The sequence below is a fragment of the Battus philenor genome, unplaced genomic scaffold (genome assembly GCF_028537555.1).
Source record: "Battus philenor isolate CCGP_79_NKW_IND1 unplaced genomic scaffold, ilBatPhil1.0.hap1 SCAF_28, whole genome shotgun sequence".
Taxonomy (NCBI): Eukaryota; Metazoa; Arthropoda; class Insecta; order Lepidoptera; family Papilionidae; genus Battus; species Battus philenor.
In genome coordinates, this window is record NW_027181691.1 from 2,347,492 (window position 1) to 2,360,627 (window position 13,136).

General features: G+C 33.4%; 1 protein-coding gene across 1 annotated transcript; it reads left to right on the forward strand.

Annotated features, from left to right (window-relative positions):
• The first annotated feature begins 758 nt into the window (after window positions 1-758).
• tex (THO complex 3 homolog tex) lies at window positions 759-11,475 on the forward strand. The gene is made up of 7 exons (XM_068769517.1): window positions 759-1,027; window positions 2,529-2,650; window positions 3,476-3,611; window positions 5,813-5,916; window positions 8,071-8,232; window positions 9,929-10,029; window positions 11,259-11,475. The coding sequence occupies exons 1-7, from the start codon at window positions 824-826 to the stop codon at window positions 11,414-11,416; spliced, it is 987 nt and encodes a 328-aa protein (XP_068625618.1). The 5' UTR covers window positions 759-823; the 3' UTR covers window positions 11,417-11,475.
• The last annotated feature ends 1,661 nt before the right edge of the window (window positions 11,476-13,136 follow it).

Consider the following 13,136-nt stretch of genomic DNA (forward strand, 5'->3'; position numbering starts at 1 on the left):
GAATAAATGATAACTGTTTCAAATTTTAATTAAATGTGTACTCTTTATTAAGACTTATTAATAAAAAACGTACCGTATTCACATAATAAACGACAATATTTTAATAAAATAAAATTTAAATTAGCATGAATAACTTATTAAATGTACGTTCTAGGTATTTTCTCCGTGATGTGGGAAAAATGCCTTTTATTCCAGTATATTTACTTATAGAAAAGAAAACGCACCCAGTACATATTAAATTTAAAAATGTATTTCATACAATGACAACAATAAATGACTAAATAAGTCCTAATTGAAACATTGTTTTCATAAAATAAAATTAAAATTCTTGTTAATTTTTCTAATAACAAGGCATAACGTCCGTCTTTATATAATAAGGCAAATTAATAATATGTTTAATAAAATTACGATTATCAAGTTAACCGAATTACTGTTTTCATTTTTCTTTATAAATTCGACTAAATCCTAAACTTTATCTTGTATTAGACTTGCACAATATTTAATAAATACAAGGTACCCCGAAAACTGTTTTAATAATAGTATAATATAATAATAGCAAAGGTTTTCAAGGGAAAAATTTATAACACTTACTAAAAGATGTATTAATAGTTGAAACATTTTGTATGTTACTAATTACGTTGTTAATTGTAAATTGCAGATTAGAAGCAAATGAAATCTTTTCAAAATCGAAATGGCAAAAAGTTTATACTTCGCACATTAAAAACTATACTGTCAATGTCAAATAACTGACGTATCGTTAGAGAAGCATTGTTGATTTCTAACTGATTTTGTATTATGTTTTTATCACTATAACTGAATTGAAATGAAAGATCACAAGCAAACGCAGACTCCGATAGAGGATTTAGCAGAGCTACGGAGTTACTTCGCGTCTCATAATGTGGTCCGAGAGTATATAGCCCATTCATCGAAGGTCCACTCCGTCGGCTGGTCTTGCGACGGCAGGCGGCTTGCGTCCGGCTCCTTTGATAAGAGTGTCGCGATATTTAACCTGGAAAGAAGTAGACTGGTGAGTTCAATCATTTACTGTTTACAATAGTGAAGAATACAACACAACAATGCGTAAACAAATGACCGGTAAGCATTTGGTAACTTTTCAAAATTGTGTGAGACTATTGTCTCTTTTAAACTTAAAAAAAGGCTGGGTTTGTGTATAATATTTTGTTCTAGCCTTAAAATGATGCCAAGCCGAGCAATGACAATATATTCAACAATATGTAGTTTTAATTCACCAAGGGCTAAATTGGAAACACTTTGTTGTGAAAAGCTTGATTGAATAAAAGTGTGCATTCATATTTTGTACCAATGGAGTGCATAACATGTTCATGATATTAAAATCCACAAGACTGGTATAAAATATCACCAATATTAGATAAATTCTTGTAGGTTCTAAACTGTAATGCATTAAGTGATTTCTCAGTTAAAATATGTTTTGAATCTCAGTTAAGCTACCATAGTATAACAATGGGTAGAACCCTCCTCCAACTGGTGCTAAGCCTCTTTGTCCTGGTTTTTTCATCCAGTTGTGACCAGCTATTGTAACACTATTTCACTCAAACACAGTTGATATCTATTTTCCAATCTAATTAAATATATTGTGATTAGCCACTTCGGTATAGTGTTTGTTGGCCACAAAACCATACTCAAAACCGAGTGCCGACTTTAGTCTTAATGCAAGGAATTTTAACATATCTTCACAATTACCAATTATCATAATAACATTAGTTTAAGATAATACATTGTATGTCTATATTTGTTATGTAAAACACTCCCAACACAAATGTGAGTGAGGCAGGCTTATTGTCTTACCTTACAGGCAGGTAAGTGCAGGCTGTAGGCATTCAACAGTGGCCATTAACTATAGTCATTGAACCATACTAAAGGAAAATAATTAGATCCTGTTACATATTTGCATTGTTTGATATTTCTTAATGTTAGTTATTATTATTTATATATACATATCAGGGGCACGGGAGAGTAATGTCGCTCTTTTAAGTTAAATTGACACAACTATATTTTTAACAAGTTTTTATTTCTAATCAACAAAATATTCAGTCATTTACCTCTTGCCATCTAGTATACACATTTTCAATGCTGGAGCAGTAAAATCAATCGGGTTTTCTGTAAAATGTGTTGATAGAAACAACATTACTTGCCGGTTCCCCTAATATATTTAATATTAACCCTTTCCACTCCAAGGCTGTTAAGTAGCATCAATAAAATTTAATTGAATTATAGTATCTTGCGATTCTAGAATATGTTTCATTTATTCGTGATTCAAACATTTTAGTAACAAAAATCTTTGCTGTTTTAAAATTTTCCGCAAAAAGAAGTATTACACCATGTCAAATATCACTCGACAGTGGAGCTTGTGGAACAAATTCAGTGTCGAGTGACACTCGACATTGGAGTGGAAAGGGTTAAGTTAGCACATGGTACTTATAAGATATGTGTTAATGGTTGGTTGTATCATTTTGAATGCTAAAACAATAAATTGTACATGTTACCAGGTACAAGACTTTGTGTTTCGCGGTCACACAGGCTCCGTAGATCAGTTATGTTGGCACGCCTCTCACGCAGATCTACTCAGTACAGCAAGCGGTGACAAATCCGTGAGGATTTGGGATACAAGGTTAAAATGTTTTATATTTAATTTTTACATCACAACAATTATGATGTATATTAACAAAGAAATATAGACATTGTTTTTCCTAATTTTAATTAAATCATTGTGAATATTAACATCTTTATATGACTTAATATGTTTATCTTTTTAGTGATATCCTAGTTTAAATGCTTCTGTCTATTTTATTCCAAGAGAACATAAAACACACCATTGATTATACAGGTTGATGTAAACAGTTGAGTGGATCGGCAAATTTTAAGATTTTCTTTTTAGAAAGAAACTATTTAAGTTTCATTTTCAAATAAATTAGAATTCAACAGTAAATATTTGTACTTTAGTTGTGTACAATTTTTATTGGATTGGTTTACCGTTAATATATGATTTAAAATATAATACAATACCATTGTCCCGACATTTTTATATTATTTTACTGTCTTCCAAAATTAATAAAACAAGAAAGAAATGTAAAAGCCTAAAGGGGGGAATGTTTAGCTCATTTACTGTCAATTAACATATGGTACACTCTATTCAAAAATCATTGGTTACATGAATAATAAATAACACAGTGTTAATATAGTAAAAAAAGTGTTTTCAAAATTTGAATAACTATAATATTAAAAAAAAAATATTATATGTCCTTGCAGAGTTTGTACTGACATAAGTTTATATCTCACTAGTGAAAATGTAAATAAACGACAGATCACTTTTAATCCAAGTTTTTACTTTATACAGGATGATTGGAAATGGGTGTGAAAGCTTTAAAACTTATACATTTATAACCAATCACCTGTATAAAGTTTTCAATTTAATATATGTTTTAATTCTCAACAGATCACATAAATGCGCTGCGAGTATATCAACAAAGGGGGAGAATATAAACATCGCGTGGTCGCCCAACGGCAGCACTATAGCAGTTGGCAACAAGGAAGATCTTGTCTCTTTCATTGACACACGAACATATAAAGTGGTACGTGTTCTACAACTATTGTATATTCTTTTTTTTTTTTTTCTTTAATGGTCGCTGTTGGGGACCTCTCGTTACCCTATCTCGTGTGGGACAGGGACTTTTTAATTCTAGTAATTTATTCATATTTTTTTATTATCATTCTTCTCTTTCATATATCATCTTATCTGTCGTACTGTTTCTTTCATTCTACAATTTTCCCAGTCTTTCTCTTTCATTCCATTAGCCATACATTCATCCTCAACCACTACGTTCTAGGTTTCCTTACTATTTTATTTTGCAACATTATTTATTGTTCAAATATTCAACACGTATTATTCCTTCTATTTCTATATTTTAGTGTTAGTTTTATTTTTACTTATTGCATTTATTACCACCTTCCTGCAGTAGCTGAGGAAGCATTCTACTGTAGTATATTCGCATTAGGTCGCGCAACATAGCCACAGCTTCAACCAATTAAATCATCACTTTCAACCTTTTATAGACAATTAACTTGTAAGAAAAGGACTAATATATAGCTACTTCCGCTATGTAGCAGTAGTCGTGCAATAAAGTGCACCGCCCGCCAGCCCGCTGATAAATGCGCGTGCGGTAAACAATGCGAATTACACAACTACCACCGTTAAATCACTCAACATGTGTTTAACCCCTCCACGGGGCATCCTCAGGAGTAATGTTACACCGATTAGTGCGAAACACAGAGTCAGCTCAGTCTGTACTTAACTTCCGTAACTTGTATCTAAGTTTATGTCTATCTATCATATTAATAATCACTAATAAATTATTTTATATATATATGTCTTTCTCACTCTATTCCTCTAATCGTGTTTCTCATGATCGTGGCAAAGACTTAATTATTTATTATTGAAAAATACAAAAGTATAGTGGGATTCTTCCCAGGGAGCTATAAATAAATAAGTTATTTTATTTCTTTACTTAATTATAATTGTTACGTACTGTGGGTTCTGACTCGGAATGAGACACCACTGGTTCATAAGGAGTCCTTTATTCACAAATCAGATGGTCACCCTACTTTAACACAAAGTATACTTTTGCTTAGTCCAAACTTCGCTTCCAAATCGCTCAAGAAATCAGTGTTCAAATAACTTGCCATATAGTCACTTTGTATCACTGATCGTAGATCTTAATCTTATAACTCGAAAAACAACACTGAACTGTCGACATGGGAAGTACAAGAAGATTTATACTACGGAGGAGGTTCTAGTAATTTCGCGATAGTACTCGGTTAGAATTTCCGAGAACCGTACACAAAAATCTATAAATAATTTCATGGTCACGTGTTTACGGCACTTTTTGATCATAGGGTTCCGTGTTTATTGTTTAGAGCAGTGTTCCCCAAACTTTTTTGTGTCGTAGACCCCTTGCCATGTTTTTCCGTATTGGGTAGACCCCCACTTACCTGATATTGATTTCCTGTAAATTTCTAACTGTAGTGAAGTTTAGTGTTAAAAACTTAAAGTAAAAACACAGGTTAATTTATACATTTATTAATTGAATTTAAATTAAACTACTCAAATAAAATTTTGTATCTGTTATATAAATATACGTAACATAAAATAAACTATAAATAATATTGTTTTGCAGCCAGAATTGCTGATATCCGTTTTTAAATTGAACCTTAAGTTCTTCGTTTGTACTTAGTTCAGTCAGTTCCTCTTGTATTATGACATTCGTTTCTTCTTAGCACTTTCCTTTTCAATATTCAGGAAACGAATAAACGTATTTGTCTCACATTTGTATTTATAGAGTGACGAATTGAACAAGTCAGTGCAAGGTAGCGAAGCTCTGAGACTACGACTCTCTGGTTTTTACAAGTTCAAAATGTGTTGCGACCACAAAGCGAATACCAACATCCTACAACTTACACAATTTAATAAATATATATAATATTTTTTTTACTTCATAGGTACTTTTATAAATAATATAAATGTTTTGATATTATAAGATAGTATGATGTAAGTAAATAGGTACTATCAGTGTATGTGTTGAGGTCCTCTATCGTGGACCCCCATTTTCACTTCATGGACCCCCAAATTTTTTTTCAATGACGTAGACCCCTTGCAGGTTGTCATAGACCCCTAGGGGTCGATATAGACCAATTTGGGAATCACTGGTTTAGAGGGTTCTTACTCGTACTTCGTAACATGATAATTTGTATGAGTAAATATTAAAGTTCATTGCAGGTAACCGAAGAGCAGTTCAATTTCGAAGTGAACGAAATCTCGTGGAACAATGAATCGGATCTCTTTTATTTGACCAATGGCCTCGGCTGTGTTCATATTCTGACGTGAGTTTTGCATTACACATCTTATATATTCCTTGGAAAGTATTGCATTACATCTATTTAACAAACAATTTAAAAAAAAGGAAATAAGAGATATTAGTTATTTGCAATTATTGAAGAAATTTGCAATGAATAGGTAATAGAAATTAAAAAAAGAGAGAAAGAATTTTTTTTTGCATTTAAGTTAAATTAAGAAATAGAATTAAAATTTAATAAATAAAATTAAAGTACAGTACCCGGCACAGTAAAATAAAATAAAAAAACATTTCAGACTATGTATTTAATTATTTAGGAAAAGTACAACTGTACATAATAAACATCATTATACCTATTGTTAAAATGAGACATTGTAATAAAACCTGACTTTTTGAGAGCACAGATAGTAAAATGGAAGTCACTGAGAATTATTTTTATTTTTATTTTTATTCTACCCCAACCTAAAGCCACCGCTTATAGAAAAATTGGTGTATTTTTTACAAAGAATAAAAATAATAATCAAAAGAAGCAAATGGTACTTGTTGTACAGCTCCTAATAGATACCGGACTGTTTGTATTTTGTGTGACAGAGATAGCGCTCTACGAAGCCGAAATTAGCCGATTGTCTTTTTCCAAAGATCTATGTGCAATATTTATCGCCGGGTACTGTATCTAAGTATTTGACTTAAAGCGTGCGTGCGTGTACGTAGCAAGCTTTTTTGAATAATAGAAGGTGCGAGGGCAGAATGGGAAAACTTATACTAAAACCAACGTATTTTTGCGAGAAAGTTGAGGGGCAAACTGACATGCGCTCCGCGTCACAATCGTACCGGGACTGGATTCCGCGCCGGCGCAGCCGCTGCACTGCGTGAGCGGGGGTTGCGCGGGCGCGGCGGGCCGTGACCTACATAGCCGGCCGGCAAGCAAATGTCGCAGCTAGACTGCTAAAATAAATGTTGCGTACAATGTCAGTTTGACCCTAGAATATTTATTTATTGAATACACATAAACATTTACAAGTAGATATAATTTAAATTAATTTAGGTGTTTAGGTTTATGTAAATAAAATCTTTTGTATTAAAATAAATGTAAATAAAAATTTTGACAAATAACAATTTAAATAAAGTGACTAGTGGTAGTGAGATCACTACAGACTATATTCACTACAGACATTTTACATATAGCTAGAGAACGCTTGGAGCGTATTATGTCTAGAATTCCTGATAAGCATTGGTTAAATTATTAGTTATCACAGATTTGCTATATATATACAGATCAGTGGCGTAGCTATGGTGTTTGGGGCCTGGGGCAGATTGGGGCTTGGTCCCCCCCCCCCCCCTAAGGAGTCTAAATTCTTTATTTATATATTTTTCACATTTTGGTACAATTTTTTGCCCATAAAATAGTAAAAACTCCGAAGCTCAATTTTGTTTTTTTTCTTTAAAATATTATAGAAATCAAAATAATTTTCTTTCTTAAAGGGACATGATCCTCGCCCTTTTCTTTGTATAAAACAAAAAAGTTTTTCCAGAATTTTTTGAACCCTTTATGAACTCATCTTTGTGGTTTATACATTAAGGGAGAGAATCATGTCCTTAAATGTTGAACACATATATATCTTCATGTACATTTCATGAACACAGATATGAGTTTTTTGATTTAGGGCCCTTTTAAAAAAAACTTTGTGTTTTACGAATGAAAGGCTTAAACACTGTGTATATTATAATTTGTAACCGTTTACTTTTTTTTTAATATTCATATTATTTAACAACTTTTTTAGTACAAAAATAGTAAAATTCGATATTCTTTTTATGTTAACTTACTTTAAATTATGGTTTTCATTTTTCTTTTAACATTTCATTATTCATCGTACAAAAAAAATTCAAAAAAATTATTTTCAACTTTGGTGCCCCCCCTGCTTGTGGTGCCTGGTGCGGCCGCCCCGCTCGCCACCCCCTAGCTACGCCACTGATACAGATATTTTAAATTTTTCAGCAATTAATTTCAGTAATAATTTATAAAATGCTTTGTTATTTCAACATTCTTGCTAGATTTCTGTACAACCCATTATATGCTTATCATATATACCTTTCACTATCTGACAAAATAGCTGTTGAAAGGGAGTTTTGTTAACTGCTAAATTGTGAACATAGAAATTTATAAGAGAGTGTTTGTGTGTAGGTACCCAGGGCTGCAGCTGCAGACGGTGCTGAAGGCTCACCCGGGCACCTGCATCTGCATCGAGCACGACCCCACCGGTCGGTATTTCGCCACGGGCTCCGCTGACGCCCTGGTCTCCCTTTGGCACGTGCAGGAACTCGCCTGTCTTCGCGTCTTTTCAAGGTAAACTCTTTGTTTCTATCATTGCTTGACATTGCATGTTTCGATGTTTTTTTTTTCTGTAATATATATATGTAAAAGACACCGAAAGGAATGTCGTTTCTGCCGACATATTTTACAGAAAAAAGCGATTGATTTTTACCGCTCCGGCACTGAAAATTTGTATATTAGATGGCGTGATAACGAAGGTGAATATATTGTTGATAAGAAATAAAAACTTTTACGTAAATTTTGTAGTGTAGATTTAACTTAAGAAAGCGACAATACTTTACATATATATATATATATATATATATATATATATATATATATATATATTTAACCAATTTTCTTCAAGTTCGAATCAAGTTAAAGTACCAGTGGTAGGCTAGCCGCTACAGCCTTAAGGTTCTGGAGTAAAGACCAAGGACCAGCAAGTACAGCCTAAGCTACAGCGTACGCCTGCTAGATGGACAGAAGACCTTATTAAAGTAGACGATGGATGCAGGCAGTTCCATCCATTGGAGGTCTATAGGAGGGGTTTATGTCCAGCTTGTTAAGTGTTGACTTCTCAGCTTAGCATACTGATTTGTTTTTGTTTTAAATTATTTTCATATATAACATTTTTATCTATTATCCATCTTGCGGGTTGCGAATGGGTGAATGATATATACATATATAATAACTACACTTGTGTGCTTGTATTTGGAACCGCCTTATGTGTTCACTGGTGATTATCAATGGTGATGGTAAAAAGTTAGAAAACGTATTTTCAAAATTAAGATTACTGCGTAAGAAAATTAATTATTGTTTACTATCTGTAAAAATATAACGTTTAATGCCAGAAGAGATGGCTGCTGGGGTTTTAATATACAGAAGTGAAGACCACAGAACTTTAAGTTCATCATTGGGCGCCCACAAGGTGGACAGGTGACTTTATCAAGGTCATCAGACGATGTTGGGTGAAGAAGACTACTTCCAACCGTTACTATTGTGTATCTATGAGGGAGGCCTTTGTTCGGTAGTGGAAATCTTACGGTTGAAATGATGATAATAAAGAGTTGGCATCTTATTAAAAGATATTTGTAACACTTTATCAATTTATTTAACACACGAACAAATTTTTATTAGCGCTTGAGTGCGAGCAAAAAGGACGTGCATTCGTCGTAGGACTCTGGGGCGCAATGTGCTCAACAAAGGCGCAAAAGAAACAAAAGAAACAAAAGTAACAAAAGGTCTGCGCCCGCGTCACCGGTGCGTGCATGTGCCCGCTGCACTAATTCGGCACACTAAGTTCGCCCGTCGGCTACGCTCGCCCACAAAATCTTACACCTATTATTCATTCAGACATCACATCAGTATATATACGACTCCCACAATAATTATGAAATCATCTCTTTCTTAACTTCTGCAATTAACTTTGAATTAGTTGTAACTCGGTCAAGTTACTTTAACCCTTTCCGCTCCAAGGCTGTTAAGTAGCATCGATAAAATTTAATTGAATTACAGTATCTTGCGATTCTAGAATATGTTTCATTCATTCGTGATTCAAACATTTTAGTAACAAAAATCTTTCCTGTTTTAAAATTTTCCGCAAAAAGAAGTATTACACCATGTTGAGTATCACTTGACAGTGGAGCTTGTGGAACAAAATCAGTGTCGAGTGACACTCGACATTGGAGTGGAAATGGTTAAGTTTTATTGTTGGTTTTGTGTACAGATTGGAATGGCCGGTCCGGACCTTGTCATTCAGTTTCGACGGCAGGCTACTGGCCTCTGCTAGCGAAGACCACATCATCGATATCGGGGACACGGAGACTGGTGAGTCTTCTGATATTTGATAGTTCTATAGATAGGAAATAATACGGGTGTAAGTAGGCAGGGAAACGTTTCTTATTACCCAGAAAATGTCTGAAGATGTCTTTGACTAGTGTGTGTTGCCGGTGATGGTTTGTATCTGAGGCGTAGTTATATTTATGATGGACATCTAAACCTCCCGGGCATTAGGAAGTCAAGTAATTATTTTTCTAGGTTCTTACTGTCTATAACAGAGTTCCCCAAACTTTTTTGTGTCGTAGACCCTTTGCCATGTTTATCCGTGTTGGCCAGACTCCCTACTTACCTGATTTTGATTTCCTGTAAATTTCTAACTGTAGTGAAGTTTAGTGTTAAAAATTTAAAGTAAAAACACGTGTTAATTTATACATTTATTAATTTAATTTAAATTAAAACTACTCAAAATTTTGATTCTGTTATGTAAAATAAACGTAACATTAAAAAAATTTTTCGCTGACGTAGACCCCTTGCAGGTTGTCATAGATCCCTAGGGGTCGATATAGACCACTTTGGGAATCACTGGTCTTTAACATATGCCAAACGTCTGTTTGTCAAATGTTGGAATATTTGGCTCAGGCCAAATCATTTTGAAGGATGTTTTTATCTCAAAAGCGTCAAGTCTCGATTGGTCGATGTCATTGCATTGGTTCTTTGCGACTTGTTTATCAAAAACTTGACCGATATCGTTCCTCAACCACCGTATTTGCTTGATTTGGCTCCGTACGACTTCTTATTATGTAGTAAATTCAAAAGACCAATACGGGGATACTTTTATGAGACTATTAAGGAGATAAAAAGATATTAAACCATGGTTGTACAGACTTATTAAGACTAGGGGCCACTCGGGCAAATCATGAACTGATGGCGGGCCGGCCACCAGAAGTATAGGTAATTAAAGACAATAAAGAATTGATAATAATTAGAATTCAATATTTTTCGAATGTACGAGAGTATTATTTTTGCTGTCGGCGGGCCACCAGTATTCGACCGGCGGGCCGCGGTCTGTGCATCCATGTATTAAAGGTTATACCGTAAAAAAGCTTCAGAATGTTTCGAGGACTGGCAAAACATTGGAAAAAATGCGTTTTATCATAAGGGAATTACTTGAAAGAACATATATTTCCTTAGTTTTTTTTTCTGTTAGTGACTTTGAATTGTGTTTGAACTCCAAAAACCAAATTGTCAAAAGGAGAATAATATGTATTGTTTTACAGGTGAGAAAGTGGCAGAGATCCCGGTGCAAGCGGCCACGTTCACGGTGGCCTGGCACCCGTCGAGGTATCTGGTGGCGTTTGCCTGCGAGGACAAGGAGCCACCTGAACGCAAGCGCGACGCCGGCAACCTCAAGCTTTGGGGTCTGCCCGTATCCTGAGATCTCAACTGACCTCCTTAGCATACTGTACTTTTAATTAAGATTAAATATATAAATAAACTTTTCCTATTTACACTTCCTGTCAATAAAACGATCAATATGATTTGATCACATTATTCTTGAAACAATATGGTGATAGAAAGCGGCTTCTGGAATAATGCGTAGTGCGACCATCTATTAAGTAGACTAATGAACTTGTTAAGATCCACAGAAAATGCTGGATATAGAATGCTTTGAACTGATCCTATTTGAAAACTATGAAGCGGGCCTATCTCCAGCTGTGAATCTTCTATGTCATGATAATGATTAATTAGAACAGTTTTTATGCTATAAATTAAAAAAAAAACTATCTCCTTTAGGATACTTTTCAAACGCAAAGTAGTACATTTTTTACGTGTTTAATATCAATATGATTTGATCAGTATTTTTGAAACAAAAGATTTTTTTTTAAATATTCTTTCGTAACTCTAACTTACTTGGCAAGTTTAGTCGATACATGGTGATTTACTATAGATGTAAAAACTAAGTGAGTGAATGTATATCTCATTTACTACCAATGAATGACACCCTATCCCAAAATCAATGGTTTCAGATGAGTTTTCAAAATTGGGAAACTTCATAGTAAAATCACTTTTTCTCTGTCCCTGAAGAAGTTGATAAGATATATTTGTCGCATTCAAAAAGAGAAAAATAAACTAATATATTCCAAAGTCATCTCCTTGTACAGGATGTTTTAAAAAAAGGTGCAGAAGCTTTTGGCTGATAAATAAGCTGTAATAATAAATAATAGTCAATATAATATGTAATAATTTATTCTTAATATATAACCATTGAATGTTAAATTCCGTACATTATGACATTGCTGTTTACATTTGTACTTCGTCAAACTGAATCAAAAACTTAAAGGTATTCTTTCAACTCAATTATTCCATTTGAAAATAAAAAAAAACACAACCTTTAAAACTAAACTATATAACAGTTTTGTAGGCGCCGATAGATGGCGCTAGTAGTCCCACTAGCACTAAACAGTTTATCGGGATTGTCATTAACATAGAAGAATCGACGACACAAATCCTATGTAGATATATTATATGTATATGTACACAATTACCCTTGTTCTATACTTATTTACAACACAATTATTCCACTTGGAAATAGAGTAATTATTTACAATATAAAATAGCATAGAAACGCTGAGAAAAAATTGTGAGGTGATTTGAAAATACAACAACTTTTTCTAACACAACTATATAAAAACACTAGGGGTTGCGTTGTAGTGAAATAATTCTTTTGAACTGGTCAATGTGGACACGGTTTTCTCATTCATTATGAGGATTTAAAAAAAAATAAAATATTTAAACTCAAGTTACATTTCCGCTAACTCAAAAAAATATTTATTTGTTCTTTATTAAGTTTTGGGGTATTTGTGGAGTTTTTTCAGATTGGCACAAATCATGATACTTCCATGTTGGAAATTATTAGCAAATTTGGATCAAAACGTGATACATTTCATACATTTTGGTACACTCCTTTTTAGCACATGATATTTCCAAACATTTTGGTACAAATCATATTTTTGTCACATCTGATCAGAATAGGACAATTACATGACAATAGATATACAATTTTAAATTAAAAATAATAAAAAACATACATAATAACATTTTACAGTTATCTACTTATTAGAACCCATTTTTTTTAATTACACAAAGGCAATTTA

Bases quoted from the DNA above. Each gene is read 5' to 3' on its own strand.
- tex (XM_068769517.1), top strand. From the start codon at position 824: ATGAAAGATCACAAGCAAACGCAGACTCCGATAGAGGATTTAGCAGAG. The intron at 1,028-2,528 runs GTGAGTTCAATC...ACATGTTACCAG, and splicing joins ACCTGGAAAGAAGTAGACTG to GTACAAGACTTTGTGTTTCG. The intron at 5,917-8,070 runs GTGAGTTTTGCA...GTTTGTGTGTAG, and splicing joins GGCTGTGTTCATATTCTGAC to GTACCCAGGGCTGCAGCTGC.